Source organism: Gouania willdenowi, chromosome 24 (assembly GCF_900634775.1).
Source record: "Gouania willdenowi chromosome 24, fGouWil2.1, whole genome shotgun sequence".
Classification (NCBI taxonomy): Eukaryota; Metazoa; Chordata; class Actinopteri; order Blenniiformes; family Gobiesocidae; genus Gouania; species Gouania willdenowi.
The window spans coordinates 7,334,795-7,355,281 of record NC_041066.1 but is presented as its reverse complement, the minus strand read 5'-3'; the positions used below and the strand labels follow the sequence as shown (position 1 = coordinate 7,355,281).

Below are 20,487 nucleotides of genomic sequence, written 5' to 3'. Positions count from 1 at the left end.
GCATCGGGGGAGGGAACAGGGAGGAGAGACTCAAGGCAGGAAATAGAGAGGGTGGGGAAGAGTTGGTTATTTTAAAGTGAGAATGAGAAGTTTTATCCCACAGTCCAAGGCATGCCAGTGCACCGTAGACCAATGAATGTGCAAGAACCACTACAGCAGACCAAGGCGCCGCCCCAGGCCCGAGGATGCAGCCAGGCCAGCTGAAAGATCTGGGGCCAGGGAGCCCCAGACCGCCCCCCTGACGGGCGAGCAGCCCCCCATATGCCCCCAAGAGCTGGTGGGCCCAGAGCCAGCAGGGACCGGACCTCAGGCCAGAAGGACCCAGAACAGAAGCAGCACTCAACCTTCTTGAAGTCAAAATACGACACATGGGGGCGCATCCACCTTGCAAGTTTGACGTCATTTGGAGCCAGAGTCTGTGCAGTAGGGTCCGGCGGGAGGAACCCTAGTAGTACACCCCGCCCATTTTGGGTAATGCCTCATCATTGGCTGTCACTCATTGTAATATATGATGTCAAATCCTATTTTTTAACCTCAAATAACTTATTTAAGACAAACTTCACAGAAAAAAATGAGCACTTGAACACAATGTAGGGTGATGATAGCAGAGTTTAGGCTTCAAACTAACTTTACAGTTTGACCAACATCCCATCCGTTATCATTGAGGAGGCGGGGTTTCTGACCTATACTGCAGCCAGTCAGCAGAGGGAGCGCTAAAAAAAAACTTCACTTCCCCAGCGTGTGTCGTTCATTCTTTTTACGGTCTATGCTAACAACCCATAGAGTTGATAAACGGTGCTGACATACCTGTGGCTGCTTCACAAGAACTCATGACAAACTTTACGTGACTATCTTTAGCATTAGCGTTACACCTAAACGTGTAGCAGTGCATTTAACCTAAGCATACATACTATGCTTCCATTGTTTCTTGTTTCAGAGAACTGTGCTGATTAAAAAACAGTAAAGACCAAGATGAGCATACAGGATTTTAAGACAAAATATTCCAAGATTTCTAAATTCATTGGCAACTTTGTAAAAATTCCAAAAGCATGTAAGATAGATGTCGACTGTAAGCAGCAAATGAAATACAAGTGTGAATTCACTGGAGGGCTGTGAACAGAAACAGTAGGTGTTAATTATAAACCATCAATCTGAGCTAACAGGTGTTCATCTCCTGATGATTAATGATGACTAAATGCTCATTTAAAGGATTAAACGTACTTAAGCGCATGTTATCAGACATTTGTATCAAACTGGGACCTTTTCATACAGAAAAAGCCCAGATAAAAGCTCAGATATCAAAGATCTTTTTGTTATGAGAAAAATACATTATTATTCCTATATGATCTTATTTCTATTTTTCTTGACTAGTGAGGGATTGCCCTTTTTTTTATCTTCATAAGTAACTCAGTACGTTTTCTGTCAGATCTCCTAAACTCTGGAACAACTTTTTTAATCCTCATTTTAAATCTCTTTAAAAGACACATTTTTATCAATGTGCTCTTTAATCTATTTTAGGCCGTGTCACAGGCAGGACTTTTGGCACTCTTCATTCTTACAGTATTGTTTTATTTCTCTTTATTGGCTGATGGTTTTCCTTTTACATTGTTTTATTTAACTTTTATTTAATATCTTATCTTTATTATTACATGTACGATTCCCGTTTTTCATTTTTATTGTCTGTAAAGCACTTTGTAACCCTATTTTTGAAAAGTGCTATAAAAATAAAAATTATTATTATATTATTATTATTGTAATACATACGTTGGTCATCTCGTTACTGCTTTTAAATGCAATCTATACTGTAGCTTTAGTCTGGCTAACAGGCTGTATCAATTCATGAGCTTTGTGGACATAGAAGGGAATTGTGGGTAGCCCGGATGGGAGTTGCAGCTCGACAAATATTTGCCCAGCACTGTTTAACCACAGAGGTTCAGGTGGAAAGAGATTTTACCTTTAATTTATGCATTACAAAAGCAGCGGTGTCAGACAGTATAAAATGTGCATTAGTTTCACTGCCTTGTTTTTCACAGTCACTGAATCGTGATGTTGTTTTAAAAGGAAACCTTGAAGAAATCATTTTCATTGTTCCAAAGAAAGGAAAAGACCTATGCTGAAACTAATGTTGGCTTTTTTTCATCTATTCTGCTCGATTTACTTCAGAGAAAATTGAGACTAAACACATTTTTCAGCTTTTAATTTCTGCACGATACATATATTTGCATATTCAACATTCGCAGTTCACACTTTGACACACCAGGGAAAATGAAAAAAAAAATATTGGCCCATGTGTCAATTAAAATAATGGTTGGACTTAATCGTTATTGAGCCAGAAAACTCAAATCAAACCAAAATGTCAAACAGTAAAATGATGGTGTCATTGACAACTGGGTAACATTTGCTCGCCTGAACAGAAAAAACAGGGCAAATAAACACATTGACTGACATTTAAAGTGTCACTGACAATGACAAAGACATGTTGCACATTAGAAGAAATACAGATTTCAAACAAGCAGGAATATATTGGAAAAGATCGAGTTAAATGGTACGTTTCGTAAAAATCTGTCAAACGCGTTTACAAAAATCCGTCTCACGAATGGTTGAAAAGAGAAGACGGAAACATATACGAGTGCAATCACAGTGTAGCAAATCTACAAATATTAAAATCCAAGCCGTCAAACTTACTATAGTGTATCAGTGCATTCATGTGGATAGGTACGAGTTCAGGTGATTACCAGTGTCAGCAATGGGCTTTGAGCACAGAAGCTGGACTCGTCAACGTAATGATAAAGTTGGAACAGAAACAGCTGACGACATTGATAAAGGTTGGTAAAAAGTGTTTTCAGTATGAAAAGTGCCCTGGCTCAAATACATTTTCAGTGTCTACATACCAGAGACGGTTTAATAAACCAGTAGAAAAAACACACATGGACATCTTGTGACGGCTCAGGCCGAGTGTTTGGTATTAAAGGGGCGGCTCAAGAGTCCACAGTGGGAATGGTGCTGACCTTGTTGTTTCTGCTGATACGGCATTCAGGTCGTGGCCTTGGTAGTTTAGTCTGAATTAGTTCCTCGGGGGTGTTCCCCAATGGAGGTAACAACCTCTTCTTGCTGTTCCTGGTCTCTGGTAACCACTGAGGTGGCAGCTCAAACGGCCCAAACCCAAACTGTGGGGAGTCTTCAGCATCAGTGGGCGTCGCCGGTGTGGCAGGAGCCACTTGTGACGACGAGGCGTAAACACAGGTGTGAAGAGGAGAAGGCCTAAGAGGAGGTACGACTGAGGGGGTGGAGTCCTTAGTGATGACCAGTCCTCCTCCTGGTGGATCTCTTCTGGTGAGGCTCCCATGTCTGGAGCCACTCCTCTGGTCCTCAGCCGAGATGCTTCCTAATCTCTGGGGAGGACTTTCATTCTCCACGTCCTCCTCTTCTTCATCCTCCTCAGACGGTTTATAGATCTGCTGCTGGCCAATGTTAAACATTTCTAAAAGCTGGCTCCCTGAGCGACCAGCTGTTTCCAGTCCCACCGGTTCCCCAATGGCGCCGTCGGCTTCTAAAGAGGCTAGCCCCCCAGTGCTGACGGCGTTCCGGCGGCTGTATCGCCTGTGAAGGCGAGCCAGCAGGTCCTGGCAGCTGTGGCGTGCTGAGCGGTTGACAGTCAGCAGTAAGAGTGGGTTGGTGAGCAGGGATATTTTGGGGAGCCAGAGCGCAGTGAGGAGCAACGCCACAGGCAGATCTTTGGGGTCCACTAGAACGGTGCGATAAACCGCCAAGGCCCCATAGGGGGCGCTGCACACAGTGAAAGCCAGAACCACAGCCAGGAGAGTGGCGTGTAGCTCCGCCTCTCTCTGGGACACATACGGGATGGAAACGCTGTTCTGAGGAGTTCGAAGAGCGGCGATGATCACCTTCTTCTTCTGGCTGGCGCTGAGCGCTCTGCGGATCAGGAGCATGAAGAGGAAGACCAGAGCCAGAGGGAGGATGACAGTGGAGATGTTGTAGATTAACACGTACACCGTGTGGCCCAGGGAGCGCATGTGGTCGTCAGAGCAGGAGGAGGTCACGTACACATCTGTCACATTGGTCACAGCCAACACGGGGAGGCTGGCCACAGCTGCGTGGACCCAGATGTAGATGAGCAGCTCTCGAGATTTAGTGTCTGAGATTTTCCTCTCTAATGGATACAGCACTGAGTAGTACCTGCAGACAAATACACAACATGGATAAATGAAGAGTCATGTTTAATATAAACAGGGTCACAATTATGCAATAAAATAAATGCATTTATTTAATTGCAATAACAAAACATGCATTTGCTGTCGCGAAAAAAATCACACTGCAGATAGTGTTGACCTTCGTCAGCATGTGAAGACAAGGTAAAAACAAAGAAAAAAGATTGGACCTGGGTTCATTACTCATTATAAATGATAATTTATAGATTGATTTCATAATGATTTTATTACATTATTATTCATTTTATTTAAATGACATTTAAACCTGCTACTCGCAATCATTTTTAATTAAATAAAAATCATAGCGTATAGTGTATGCCTGATAAATAATTGAATCTGTGTTAATTTTGACAGCAAATTTTAATTTAAATCATGGTCAGCACAGTCACACTCTTAGCTTTAGTCAACAGGACTATTTCAGTTATCGTCTAGTTTTAGTCAACTAAATGATATTAAGATTTTACTCACCTAAATCTGTTACAAAGCCGACTATGCATTTTTTTCAAGATTCAAATACCATTGATCAACCTGATACAGTATATGATGGTATTAATGTCTTTAAATACACACATATTTATTGTGATCAATGCGTAAGACCGCATGATCACGTCAGTGAATGGATTTTGTCCCATGTGACAAAATTGTAGTTTCGTTTTTATTAGTTAACTAAAGTATAAATATATATTGATATCGTTTTTGTTTACATTTTATTTAATTTGTCATAGGACGGAAATGTATTTTCAATAAAATTAACACTGCATATATTGAATGTCATTTTCAGCAAAAAGAAAAGAAAAAGATTGAAAGTTTGTAACTTGAATGTTTGTTTTCATCACCAACATAAATAACCTACTCCGTTTGTTGATGTTTTTGTGCATTGCATTGTGGGATGTGGAGTTTTTGTTTTTTTTTCATTCTTACCATGATTTCTGATGTTTCTTTGTCAAACGAGGAAAACAGTCCTTTGTGTTCTAGTGTTCCCAGTATTCCCCGTGATATCACAATGAAGTAAAAGCACTTCTAAGCATCTGTCTTTGCAACCACATCCCACAATGCAATGCACAAAACATCAACAAACACAGTAGAGATAAAAAAAAATAAACTTTCAAGTGGCAATTTCAACCTTTAGCATATGTTTTTAAGCAAATCATCTTCGATTTATTAATCATCTAAATCATCTATGTCTTCATCTAATAAAATATGATCATGTGTAGCAGCTCATAAAATTATTTTAATCATCCGTAACTCCTTTGACTTCGCAGTTATTGCGATCAGAAGACACTTTTATAGGTTTCCTAACAGTGCTGCTACATGCAAAGGCTTCTGTTGTATAACCAGCAGATATAATCACACCGTATTTATACTCCAGCTTATATAAAGCTAATTGTGTTACACTTTACAAAAAAAGAGATGACAAAATATGCTCTCTATAATTGTGTAGTATTCATTTATAAAGCATGCTCATCAATCCCCATGGTGTCTGCTGCACAGATAAAAACATGCAGATTGTCTCTTTGCTGCCTCGAAGCAAAATCATCACAAAGAGTTCTAGTTTCCATTAAAAATCCCAGCTTTTCATTTCTGTGTACATGCAAGCCTGGAACTGTACTCTCACTCCTCTGTAGATCCAGAGCCTGGATTACCATCCTGGAGAATCAATAATTCATTCATTTTATACTATTCTGACTGTACTATTGTGGCTATGGAGTGAGCCTGGACCGGAGCTACAACAGTGCAGGATCTGACGGACTGACACTGTGTATCTCAGTGTTTTCAGGCTCAGATGCTCACATGTTTTGGGTTTTTTTTTAAAGAATATTCAACTTCACCCACCGTTTTTGGGAAGCTTTACAAATAAAATGTTGCAGTCTGCAGTCAAGATTTGAACAAATACAATTGCTTCCATAAGTGTGTGTGCACTGTGCATGTGTACACTCTGAAAATAGTATTTCAGCAATTGTTAAAGTTACTCAAAGTTCTGAGTGATTTTCACTCAGATTTGTGATTCAGTGGTCAGTCTATAACCTGCATCATTAGGTTTCTCGTAATTCTGTGCGTCTCACACTCCTGTCTTCTCTAAAATTTCTCTAGAAGAACCTCTAAAGAAGTAAGTATATTTTATTTTTATTTTTTTATATTTTCGGCCAAATTTCATTGAAGGGTTACTACAAAAGTAATTTCCCACAGTTTCAGGTTAGGAACGGAGTGCTGGCCTAATGGTTACGGAAGCAGACTTGCAACCAAAGGGTCGCTGGTTTGAACCCCATCAAGGGTCATTGCTATGTGCCCTTGAGCAAGGCTCTTTACCCTAACTGCTCCTCAAATATTGCATCAGGTTCGGAAGGAGCAGTAATTTTACATTTCGCTTATACAAATGATTGAGTTGGGAAATCTCAAAACTTGAAGTTGGACGAATAAAAAACGTTCATTTGAGAACAATTGAATTATTGGCTCTCATTTATCAACCGTTCGCACGTTCAGATCTGAGCGCACGACGTGCGTTCGACATTACTCACGCAAGCTTCGGTATTTATCAATTGTAACGTGATCGTACGCTACGATCAGATCTCGCGTCAGGTCTGACGTTGTGTACGCAAATCTGAGTGTGTGGATTAGTGGTTCAGCACAGCCAAATCTGACTAAGACTGATAAATGAATGAGTCAACAAGCCTCAGCTGTCATTTAAGCATAAGCAGACACATATTCAGAACAAATCAAAATGGATTATTAAAATGAATTCAACAAAATACATTAAAAAAAAATCCCAGGTTATTACTGATAATAAACGCACACAGGACACACTGCTATGCTCTGTTTAGGAGAATAGCAGTGCGGAGGAAACAGGACCTCATTAATGCTTTTAAATGTAAATAGTTCCTCAAACTTTCACAAACGCACTGCAGCAATCAGTAATGTAATAAATTAGAGGTGAAATTGGCTAAAGGCATAATAAACACAGACAATGGACAACATTTAGTCATTTTAAGGCTTTTTTGATCTTTAATTTCTTTTAATGTGGTAGTTATTGCCTAATTTATCGACTGAGGCTGATATAAACATCAAAACTGTGTGTGTCTCCAGGATCTTTGCTGTGAAGTCACTTGCAGAGCACACAGGGGGGCAGACGTCACCTACTAAGTAGCTGATCCTCTTCCACAGAGCGTTCAAATGCACTTCTTTAATTCCAGTTTTCACATGTCTGAAAAGCACACCTCAGATGTGAGATGCTGATTTTCGAAGTTTGACCTCAGTCCGTAACAGGGGCTGCTCACATGTTAATGAGCCGCCACATTTATCAACACCCGATCATTTGTACGCTGAGATTGATCAGATACAAACGTTTAATAATCAATGAGGGCCATTCAACTAAATTGAATCAATTGTGTTAATCTAATTATTATTTTAAAGAATTCAACTAATTTAACGTCCAAATATTTTCTTTTTTCAGAGTATTTAACTTCAAACTTAGCCAAGCAACATTTTAATAAACTAATCAGATTTCTGTTTTACCGATTCATGATCCACTTCCAGTGACGTGCAGTCAGGGTAGGCAAGGTAGGCAGTGCCTACCCAAGGGTGAATTGATATTTTGATTATTTGTTTTAATTATAATATAATTATATGTTTTTTTATTTTTGAATTTCCGATAGCCTACAGTACCTATAAGTTTGAAAGTGTCATCATTTTGTGCTTTTCATAGCCCAAATCGCTAAACATCGCTATTTCCTAACCGCTGTAAGGCAGGAGGAGGCCACACCCCTTCTCAAAGGCACATTGCTACTCTGCCTCTGTTCCCATAGCGTGTTTTTATGTGTTTGCACAGGCGTCAGTTCCCCAAGATGACAACCATTTACGTCCAAAGGCAGCTCTCTACGCTGCCTTTGGACGTAAATGGTTGTAACCGCGCTATGCTAAATGCTATACAAAAGTTTACAGTGCATTAGTGAATTGATATCACGTGGCCGCTGCTGCTACGTTCTCTAGCTAGTGGGCGGGATAACACTACAGTCAGGATGACAGCGCTAGAGAAGATAAAGAAACTTTTTTTTGAGGAAAAACGACAGCTTTTAAAAGATGGGAGACCAACACCTGAGCTACCAGACCTTCACCAAAGGTAAGGTCAGAAAATTGTTGGTATTTTCTACAGTGAATGGTAAAAAAGGAAGGATTGGTTTTGTGGCTGTTCCGAGTTGTTGTTGTTGTCATTTTCTCCGTGTTTCTGTGTTTCCAACACAAACAACGGATGTGCTGCCGTGTCATGAGATATATCTTGTTGGGAGAGGATGGAGGCTATAGTGAATAATTGTTTATGTGTCTTTAATGGTGTTTTACAATGTTGATTTTGTTAAATGGCTAAATACTTGTTCATGTGGATCTTGTTGGGTTTTTTCTTTATTATGAATTTTTTATTTTGATAAGCGCATTGAGATGACTTTGTTGTAAATTGTGCTATACAAATAAAGTTGAATTGAATTGACACTTGCCATATGAAATTGTCATTGGTGTTGACATTGGTGGTCTCAATTTGGAACACCCTGCCTACCCTACCCTAGTGCTCACGGTACGTCACTGTCCACTTTGATAATATGATCAGTGAGAGAAACCTTCAGGCCTTTTTTAATGCTCTAATACTAAGCTTATGTGTCTGTTTGTGCTGTTATATCGACTGTGCCTGTGTTTGTTACTGACCTGTCGAGTGCAATGGCACTGAAGCTTAGCACGGTGATGGAGCAGAAAAGCCTTTGCAGGAACTTGAGGGTTTTGCAGACGAGCAGCGTGTGCAGCCACCAGCAGCAGCGTGGGCTCGCACCCAGCACCACGTCGAAGGGAACGCACAGCAGGCCAGCGCAGATGCCCGAGCACGCCAGGTTCTTCACGAAACGATTGGTCACAGACTTGAAGACGTTAGTGCAGCATGTGCACCACAGCATGATGGCGTTACCTGTGAGAGTTGGAAAAGTTTTTGAAAAAAGCAACAAATATTACACATAGTCCTTGATAAGCATGTCAACCAATTGGTGTGTTTTTCTGTGAGTTAGTGATTTTCAATCTTTTAGATATAATGTATGTTTCTGGCATTTGGGTGTTAAATCATCACAGTTCTGCTGGATTTAGATTTTCTCACATGCTTCGTGTGATCCTGGATTAACGCACTGATTAGGATTGTTTGTGTCGGCTGAACGTTAAAGGGATCCTCCACTGTTTTTACAAATGTGGCTTAAAATCTTGTAAATTAGAAGATCTATGCCTAACAAAAACACATTATTTTTCATGCACCGTATGTGTTTTATTAACTTTTAAGAATGGGACAAAGAAATGGGACTACTTTACTGTTTTAAAGCCTGTGTTCCGCCATCTCCAACCCTTAGGAGAGCTCTTCTTCTCTGCTCCATTGTCCACTACGAATCCACAGAGTTGGAACTGTCACCCCCTCCGGTCACAACTGTTTTTATTCTCTTTCGGTAAACTTTCGGCATCTTTAACATTTAATTTAGAGCAGCAAAATATTGGCAGTTTAACCAAAAAAGCTGGTAAATTATCTAAAAAGGGGGCTTGTGACATCATCAATCACGTGATTTCAAGATGGCGGAATACAGGTTTTAAATCTGTAAAGTAGTTCCATTTCTAAAAGTTAATGAAACAAATATGGTGCAAAAATAATTGTAATAATTTGTTAGGCATAGATCTTGTAAATATGTACATTTCAATGGTTTTAGTAGAGGACCACTTTAAGGTGGGTTTATTGATGATAGAGCGAGTAGTCTTCAATGCGTTTGGCACAAACAATCTCAAAGTCACGCGTTTGAACGCCCACCCTCTCAATCAGAAGACGCCCCCTCTACCACCTGAGCCACGCTCATCCCATGTGAATTCTTGACAGGTAATGTGTGAAATAGTATCCATAGCATAGCCGTAATACAGCCCTGTCACATCCTACCAGGGGCTGTTAAACAGCTGGCGACGTGGGATGATGATAGATCCAGCACCAACCAGGGCGTTATTGGAGGATCAGTTTGGCAACAACAGCAACAGCAGCAACTGAGATAAATAAGCAAACCTAACCAGTTCTTACAATATTCCACATGACAGGTGCAAACATTTGAATAAAACGTTAAAAACAGATCTGCTCCCAGTGAGGTTGTGTCATCTGAGCTGGTGCTAATGAGGTGCAGCAGTCGAGACCTACGCAGCAGGTATTTTAACACAGCAGCAACCGCTGGGAGGAAAAGTGCTCACACTATTAACGCTATTAAAAGCTTATCAGATGCATTCTGATGGTGTTAGAGTCATTTCATTTTAGGAAACAAATTTATTAGGGCTGTAGTCAACTAAGGAAATGGTTGGTTGACCAAACCTATGTCACACGTAGCGATTAGACGAAAAAAAACAACAACAAAAAACGGAGAATGAAAGAAAAAGAGAGACAGCAGTGGATGTATTTACATAATCCACATATCAAATATAAGGATAATACATGTTCTTGTGCAAAAAAAGGATTGATTCAATAGTGGATGCTTGTGCTTCAAGCCTGTCTTAATGCGTTCCCTCTCGGCTCTGATCAGAGATGTCGCAGAAAAGCTGAAGCGCAACACTTTTTTTTTTCTTTTGTTTTGCAGCCAGCACTCACTCACACAGCTGTTTTGCACCACCTATAGGTGCAAGGTGCCACTCCACCAAAAGACCACATATGGCCTATAACAGTACTGCATGCAAACCATTTAGAAATCGGCATTTCCAAGGTAAGAATTCTGATCTCCGTCTTAAAAGCGCTTTACATCCAAATACCTCCAAAACATGGCAGACTGAGACAGTAATTACAATAAAGACATTCATGTTTGTGATTTATGGCCTTTCAATAAACTTTATCAAGTAGGACGCCATGAAAACCAGTTCCAAGTTCCCTTGAACGCAGCATTACTGCTCCGTTTCCACACATTCACATGCCTCGCCCACTTTACGCCCACAAAGCAAAAATCACGGCCGCGATCTCACCCTGACGGCATCCTATACAGTTCCCCTTTAACCTTTTTTTTGTTCAGTAGAGCACATTCAACAATCAACGGTTTATTTGAAACAAGCTGCTTACAAATCTACCAAAGAAGGGGTTGTTCGTTATCAAACACAATAAGATGTAGGGCTGCCAACTTTGGTCGTTTAGTCGACTAATTGGTCAATGCCGTCGTGGTCGACCAAGATTTTCATTGGTCGACCAGCAACGGTATCAGTTTCAATACCGTAAAAAAAAAATGCAATGAACTTATATAGGTGATAAGGATTATAATATAAATTATTTAATGCCTAAACATGATTCTATGTCCACAATAACTGTGTGAGTGAGTGCTGGCTGGGAAAAACACAAAAAAAAAACCAAGTCCTCAGAGCAGATCAGCGCAGAGGGAACAAATTAAGAGAGGCTTGACTTAAGCACAAGTATCCACTATTGAATCAATCCTTTTTCTGCACAAGAACATGGATTATCCTTATATATGATACATGGATTATGTTAATAGATCCACTGCTGTTTTAATTGTCGGTTTCAGGTCGGGCTCTGATATAAATACCTAATGTCTGTTGGACCTGTAGGTTTCACTTTTGCTTTGTCGGGTTCTGGTCAAAGCTTGAATAAGGTTCATATCATAAATGGTGTGTGTTTAAAAGCAAATCGGCTTTTTCTTTCTCCTCGCCCTCCTCTGCACCTGCTCATTCATTCTCTGTTGTTTTTTTTGGTCGACTAATCACTACGTGTGCCATAGTCTTGGTCGACCAACCATACCCTTGGTTTACTGCAGCCCTAGTAAGATGTGTAATTGCTGTTTGTAGAATAACGCAATTTCTTTAATAATTAACCATAAAACCAGGAAACACGGTTACATATATGTATTTATACACTTGAAGAGTAAATAAAGCTGAAAACAATTGTATTTGGTAGTGCTGTTGATTGATTATTGTCCAACTCTTGACATTATAATCAAATTATTTCAATTTAACGTATTTTATTGTTAAAATGTAAGAGTGACTGCCCTCTATGGGTTGAAAGCCAGCTATTACAATATAATTTTGCTATTGGCTGAGAATGGTGATTTGTGGCTTTTTACATCACAAACCACCACTGTTGGCTCCGCCCATCCCATAAAAACCTATGAAATCTGTGGGGAGTAGGTTGGATGGAGATAATTGTGAATAGAGAGGTATAGAGAGTATTGAGTAGCTAGTTAGCATAGCATAGATTGTTCTTTGGAGATTTCTTTGGCATGTCTTAACTGCTCCAGAAGCCCCACCCACAATCACGGCACGTCACCCAAAACCTAAGGGTTTAGTTACATTTTATGTAAACTTATCAAAGATTTCAGCTCCTGACAGTAATTTAGCGACTCCAAATACATGTAGAGAAATGTATTTCTGTACATAGCATAAATAAATGTGTCTGTAAAAGATATTGAAGTGAACACACAAACAGCACTGTTGGCCGTCCACATCACTCACACAGTCTAATGAGCCCTGGCTGTTACCACAGTGAGAATTTTCATATGGATGTGCAACATGAATGGCATGAGGTCACCAGGTATTTATGTTTACTCGCTTTTTTGTTTTCCCAGTGCACGAATGGAACATGAATGCAACACAGCTGATTTATGTTTATGTATCCTGAGCAGATGTGAAGCCTATAGAGCAGAACTGCATTAATGCCTTTATGGATCCCCAAAAGGCAGAAACTGACCATCTTCAAAGGAAATTACAGCCCTTTCTAAAAAATTCTCTTTGAACATCCTGTCTGAATTTCAGAAAATAATGCTACTTCTTTTCACTCCGGTATTATATTTTAAAGAAAATTTTAAATTGTGGACCTTTAGTGAAAACTGTCACATACATTACTTTTCATAAATCATAGTTTAACTATCAGTTTCTTCTGATTGATGGGGCGAATCAATGAAAACTTTAAAAAGGACCTATTTTATGTGAAATTTCTTCTTTTATTATGAAGAGCCGCACAAAGTCTTCCTCAAACTGAACTCTGGGGGGTTAGCAGTAGTTAGAAAAAGAAAGATAACAAACATGTGGAATATCATTCATATACAACCCAGTTTATTATCTATCAACTATAACCAGATCTATCATAAAGCTTCTGAGGCCAAATATCACACATACATTAGCTTTGAGCGTTCAATCGGCAACTACTTCATGTCAGCATTTTGAAAAATGATCAATCTGAGCATTAATATGGGAAAGAACAAAGTGTTTTGTCTGTATTTCTGTTGTTTTGTGTGTTTTTGAAGTTGTTTTGCATATTTTTCTATCATTTTTGTTTATTTGAGGTAGTCATTTTGTACGTTTTTTTGGGGTCATTTTTGTGCATTTCGTTGTGACTTTGTATAATTTTCTGACAATACTAAAATGATTTTGTGTATTTTTGTTATCCTTTTGTGTTTTTCTGTAATTTTGTAAGTTATTAGAGTCATTTCTTTGTATTTCTGTTAACATTTTATATATTGTTTTTGTGTTTTTGAAGTCGTTTTGTGTGTTTTGGGAGTTATTTTATGTGTTTTTTTGGGCGTGATTTTGACTATTTTTTCTGTTGCTATGTGTATTATTGTCATTTTTAGATGTCACCATGTTGGGGGCCACAGAAATTTAAACAAAGGGCCACATGTGACGCCGGGGCCGCCAGTTGCTCATGTATGCCTTACACTAATCACAGTCTCTAAATGTTCTTTCTGTGCAACTCCTGCTCACTTCATTAGGAAGTAGTGTTTTTTTTTTTTTTTCTATATTCCAGAAAAATTACCCTAAAGTGTAAAAATGTAAATTTTTTGGGAATAATATATCTGTATGGACAGGTGCAGAAAATAGGTTTATAGATTTTTCCTCCCTGGAAAAGGTTCTCGTCCCCCAGAGAACCCCTGAGGCAGAGCTATGCTGCCTCTAAGATGGAATTGGGTTTTATTCCCTTCAGACATGATAACATGTTGTTACTCAAAGCGTGTCAGTCTCCTCTAGAGTTGATTACGATGCAAAATTTATGGAGGCGGAGCTTGTTGTTGGCAACGCTCACAATCATCCACAAAGTAGGTCAATGGCAGTATCCTGTCCTGTAACCTTTGTAATCATTTTCACGTCACGTCATTTTTTTAATTGTCTAGCTTCTATTTTCGTTTCAACAACATTCCTCTGTTTCCCAGATATTCCGCCCTCAATCTACCTTCTGTGCAGAGAGCGACGAACCGTGTCAAATTGTGAAAATTCAAAATTGTAATGAAATAAATCCAGAGCTGACTCTTATATAAAGCAAAGGACAAAAACTCATTTATAAAGCACTGTTTATACAATCAGATGCTTTATAAAGTCTTTTAATGTGAAATAAAAGCAATCAAAGGAAACAGAAAACACACTCACACACACATTGGTATCTATCAAAAGCAGCAGAAAAAAGAGTGATTATGACAAATTATACAAAAGTAAGAATTCACTTTTCACTTCATGCTCAGTCTACTTCTTTTGGAGGTCTGTATTCAAACACTTAAGCCTATAATAGTATGTACTAATGATGCACGATATTGTCGGCACATTATCGCTATTGGCCGATATTGGCTTTAAAATTAAGTATTGGTTTTCACTAAATTCACCGATTTCAAAAAGCTTTGATTTGTTTGTCATATATCGCTATGATAGCTTTGAATTTGTAAAACATGTGTTTTTATCATTGAAATACAACATTTGAGCAGGTAAGAAGGAAGTACCTACAAGTATCTTAGATGTTTTGTTAGAAAATAACTGTCATAAATACATATGACATGTTGAAATATATTTCTCATGTAAAGTACATTAAATTGCCTTGTGTATAAAATGCACTATACAAATACATTTGTCTTGCCGTGGCTTATTTTACACGAGAAGAAATGAAATGATTACTGATGTTACATCATTCTCAGCTTTGCCTAATGTCTTCATTTGCCAGCAGACTGACATTATAAACTGTCTGCAGAATAACTCTGTCTGTTAATTCCACCACAGAAACTACAGTTGATTATCTCTGTAATTGGGTGTAGGGAGGAAATAGCGGTATGAGTTATCGGTCAAATAAGCATTAAAATATCACGATGAATATCAGCCAAAAATCCCTAATATAATATATTTCTAAATATATAATATAAAAAGTGTCTATAGTACCGGACCTAAGACAAACCCGACTATAGTTCCGGCACTTCCTGTGCGCATGCGTAGTTCCGTCTTCCTCCCGCTGGTGTGTGTTCGAATCTGGTATGAATCACATTTATTTATTTATTTCATTTTAACAGATTTAACACGGCAAATTCCACCTTCAAAATACATGTACGAAAAAAAAAAAAAAAACATTTTAGGGTATTTTCTGGGTTAGGGTTAAGGCTAAAATAAAACTGACAGAACTATAGCTAGAAGGACACGGGTCCGGCAGTGACTGAATTGCCGGCATGCGGACAAATGCGTACAGGAAGTGTCGATGTCACGGTCTGAGTTTACCTCGTACTGAGATCAATTAAGACTAAGACTAACCAAATACAATGAACAAATAAAACACGTGTCCGTTCACTTTGAAAGCAAAGATAAACAAAACTGAATTATTATTTTTTTTTTTAGCAAACATTCATTTTCCGGTAGTTGTCCGCATGCACGTATATGCTTGTAATCGATCTCAGTACGAGGTAAACTCAGACCGTGACACCGGAACTATAGTCAGGTTTGTCTGAGGTCCGGTGTCATGTACTGAGTGCACATCGTACTGCGATTGTATATGCGCAATATGCGCATGCGCACAATGAAATTTTTTTTATTTTAAAAACCAATAAATTCATTTTTGTTTATAAAGTGAACGGACACATGTTTTATTTGTTTATTGGATTATGTTAGTGTTAAGGTTAGGTTAGGGTTACGGTTATAATCTCAGTACGGAGGTAAACTTAGACCGTGACACCGGGTCCGGACCAATAGCAACAGCCTACAATATAATATATAATATAACTGTTTTTAAATTATTTTTGAACTCTTTTGTCGACTTCTATTTAATTATTTTTTACGCACTTCCTGCAGTGCATTCATGTCCCTACACGGGTCCACATACCCCCAATTGAGAACCACACGCAGGCTCGTAGAGACGAGCAGATGGTTGTGTGTTCTTCAGTGCGCATTGGGACAGCACTTACCGAGCAGAGACCCAATGAGGATGAGAACTTGAGCAGCGGTGCTGAAGTCCCGGTAGAGCCGCTCCTGGTCCCCGTCCTGCCCGGAGCCGTCCGCGGTAGGACCGCTGTCCCACCGGCTCGACGCGTTCATGAGACCCAGCCAGAAGCGCTCAGCTGTCACATTAGCAGCTCCGTCCTCCCGGTCCATGATGAGGATCCAGTTGTTTTAAGTGAGGCTGTAGTGAAGGGCCATGATGTCTGGATCAGATTTGGGCCAAAAACAGAAGAGGAACCTACACATCACAGCCCTGACCGCAGAGCAGAGCAGAGGACGCAGGACGCACATGTGCAGTCAGTGGATCAGAGCCAGCAGTCAGCAGCACCATGATGGAAAAGAAGAAGAATGAGAATAAGAAATCAAAGCACAAAGAAGTGGGAATCCTCTGCTCTGAGCTCCCTCATCTTCCTATGCAGCAGCAGAGCAGGAAGCGGCTCTTGGAGGCTCCATGGACCGATGGACACTCATGGCCACATCGGCCTGGCCAGGGTCCATTCAGGGAGAGAAGCCAGCACCATCACCTCCCACCCTCCACAACTGTTACAACAGCAGAGCAGTCACAGGCTGTTTATTGGTGGACTGGAGGATTCGTGTCTCACAGCAGGGGGTGTTAGACTGAGAGCGGGCTGGGGATGCCCCTCCTCCTCTTCATCCTCTTCCTCCTCTTCCTCCTCTTCCACTAATGGTGCACATCAAATCAAATGCATTGGACAAAAGTTTTGCAATAGGACAAAAAAAAAAAAAAAATACCAAAAATCTGCCAGCTGTGTCGTGAAGGTTTTAGTGGAAACTCAAGTAAAATGTTGGGAATTCACTGCTGGAAACTAGTGGTGTCTCGATCCGATATTGATATCGAATATCGGTCTGATATCAGCCAGAAAAAGAAATATCGGATTTTATCGGACTGCATCTAAAATCTCCGGTATTACATTATACTTATTCAATTGTAGAATACAGTCCCAGATTGCACACATAAATCTCGCAGGCGTCGGCACGATGAATGAAGTTGCATCGACGAGACGTAAGATGGAGAGCGTTTGTTTATTGGGCAGACGTCGCGGAGGCCGATGTTTGGATGATGGATTGAAGATGCTCAGCGCGGCCTCTCTATATCTTACATTAACCTTTATTTAGCTCAGATCATTCAATTAGTATAAATGTCTCCATATCCATAGTCGAGTATTTACTTAAATCTGATAAAAATATGGAAATATCACAATAACAACAACAACAACAAACCCCAAAAAGCAGCATAGCCAAAAGAGCCGCAGCACAAAAACAGCTTCATGGAGGCGACATTTTAAAGTTCTACAATTTTATAAGTGGTATCACTGATTTGGGGGGAAAAACACACAAAATGACGCATTAGGAGTAGAATGCTGACGCACGATCTGAGGCCGACATCGGCGAGACGTCTGTGTGCTATCTGGGGTAGATATTATGTTGAAGGTTAATATGTATGTAACCAAATGGTTAATAATAAATGGGTCAGTTTTTCTCATACCTACTGTTGCTGACTATTGTTCTCTGTTTGAGTAACATCACCTGATCAAGCCTAATCTGACATTCCACTCAACAAAATAAGTAATAAAAGTATGTATGATTCGTGCTGATATCGCATCGGATCGACATCGACCAATACTCAAGAATGCAATATCAGTATTGTATTGAAAGTGAAAAATTGTACTGGAAATACTGGAAACTATGCCATTTTATTAAAGGTGTCCTTCCCGATACAACTCTGTCACTTCCGATGCTACGATACCGATATTGTAACTGTTAGTGCAGAGGTGAGCAACTGTTATGACAGTGGGGGCCAACAAAATATGATCGTCTGATCCGAGGGCCACATTATTTGCATTTACGTCAGCATTATGACCAGCATTAACACAGGACAGAACAAAGGGTTTTTCTGTTTTTGTTTTGTGCATTAATGTTGTGTCTTTGGTGTCATTGTGTGTTACTTTGTGGTTGATTTTGTGTATTTTTCTCTTTTTTTCATGCATTTTTTGTGTCTTTTAGATGCAGACTGATATAATCTGTTACTCTTTTTATTTTTCCTTTTTTTTTTTTTGCTAATATTGGAGTGATATTAGATATCAATATGGGATGGGGACATGCACCCTTACAGTTTACCACAGGGTTAATACAGAGAGACAGACATATCTCACTCCTGCAACTCCAGTAAACTTAAGACGTTTATTATGGAATGTGGCAGCAAATCAACACGACGTCACACATTGGGGAGAACCTGCAAACTCCACATAGATGAGCCCAGGCCCATGGGGAATTAAACTTTAGACAACAAGTCAGGATTCATGACAAACATCTTAAAATCTTGCCACTGGTATTCTGAAATGTATTTTTAAAAAGTTAATATAAACCTATATTTTTTCAAAATGTCAAGTTAGGAAAAAAAAAAGGTTATCTTTAACACATTGTCCCTTCTTGACATTGTTTTTAAATATCATTTTAATTCAAACATTAATGTCTGATTAAATATCAGCTGAATTTTGATTGGTTGAATAGATTTAAACTGTATGATCATTGGCCTACATCAGTGTTTTCCAACCTTTTTTTGCATTTTGATATCACAAATTCCTGGCAACCACAAATGTATTTTTGATCATGATTGTTATATTGTATAAGAAATACCGAGTAGCCAGGATTAGTGTTACAAAGTGACCAGATGTGCCAGTTCAGATATTTTCACACTGTATTTTATTTATTTTTCTATTTCCTCTTTTCTTTGTACTGCATTTTATTGAACTAGGTTTATATTTGAGAAACTGAAAGTATAGAATACCTCTGTTTTAGATTGTGTGTTGTGTTTTAATTTGAAAAAAAAATTAGAATTTTAACCAGTTTTTTTATTTTAATTTATTAATTAATAGACATTTCAGATGTCCCCACGGTTGAAAAACACTGGTCTACATGGAAGGACACTGGAATTCAAACCTCTTCTAATTGGCATTGAGAAAACTGAATATTACACATTTATATTTAACATGAATTTATTAATATTAGGTTTGGATTGACTTTGATTTAGTTCTCCTTTTCCTTGTGCAGCTGGTGTCTTGTTCAGACGGTCCTCTCACAGGAGCTCGTCACATTCCACTTCAGCTTGTTGAAATACCAAAAAGTTGAGGAGGCACACTAATGGAATACAAAACATTTCATTGTTCGCGTCGCTCCTTGAAACCTGACGCTGTGCAACGCTGCTCTGCTCACATCTTACAAATAATACAAGATGCTACGACTTTTAACAGACAACTTCAGCACACCTTGGAGTGACTTATTATTTACATTTTTTTTTCTTCAGTCATTTCCTTTTAGAAACGCGTTGTTTTTGTATTAGACAAGCACTGACCTTTCAGGTGAAGGAAACCACAGAAATATCGGCAAACCAAATACAAATGTTAAACTCTAATCGTTTATTTAAAATAAAGAAAAGATCATGCACATCAGGTGATAAGTTACCCCTAAATCCAAGATAGATTGAAGCCAAAATTGCTGAAAAAACCCCCACAATTAGGACAACAAAAAATTGTTGTAAAAAATAACAAATTAACTCTGTGTATTTTTTTTTACTTTAATGCTTCTGAAGGTCTTGTAATTGTCTTTATGCTAAATGTTCAATGGAAGGTGCTCTTAGTCATCAGTTTGTGGCAACAATTTAACAATTTAGAGTTTATTTTAGAAAGTGACAATAGTAGAATAGTAGCAATGTACACTACCCTCCTAAAGTAACAATATTTATTTTTGTATTTCAAAAGAACAAACATAAAAAGTACCAGTATTATTCTGTATGTAACTATCTATCTATCTATCTGTCTGTCTGTCTGTCTATCTATCTATCTATCTATCTGTCTGTCTGTCTGTCTATCTATCTATCTATCTATCTATCTGTCTGTCTGTCTATCTATCTATAAAAGCAAGGAATCTCTGTCTGTCTGTCTGTCTATCTAGCTGTCTATCTATCTATCTATCTATCTATCTGTCTGTCTGTCTGTCTGTCTGTCTGTCTGTCTGTCTATCTCTAAAA

At 38.9% G+C, this 20,487-nt stretch overlaps 1 protein-coding gene across 1 annotated transcript; it reads right to left on the bottom strand.

Annotated features, from left to right (window-relative positions):
• Positions 1–2,320: 2,320 nt before the first annotated feature.
• gpr176 (G protein-coupled receptor 176) lies at positions 2,321–17,003 on the bottom strand. Its single transcript, XM_028439824.1, has 3 exons — positions 16,406–17,003; positions 8,919–9,171; positions 2,321–4,197 (listed from the first exon to the last, which is right to left on the bottom strand). Exons 1-3 carry the CDS (start codon positions 16,590–16,592, stop codon positions 2,979–2,981), a joined length of 1,659 nt encoding a protein of 552 aa, XP_028295625.1. The 5' UTR covers positions 16,593–17,003; the 3' UTR covers positions 2,321–2,978.
• Positions 17,004–20,487: the final 3,484 nt, after the last annotated feature.

What these genes read in the sequence shown, in the direction of transcription:
- gpr176 (XM_028439824.1), bottom strand. Translation starts at nt 16,592, where the DNA reads ATGGACCGGGAGGACGGAGCTGCTAATGTGACAGCTGAGCGCTTCTGG. An exon ending in CCTCATTGGGTCTCTGCTCG is followed by an intron (nt 9,172 to 16,405) that starts GTAAGTGCTGTC and finishes CAACTCTCACAG; the next exon opens with GTAACGCCATCATGCTGTGG. An exon ending in AGTGCCATTGCACTCGACAG is followed by an intron (nt 4,198 to 8,918) that starts GTCAGTAACAAA and finishes ATTTGTCTGCAG; the next exon opens with GTACTACTCAGTGCTGTATC.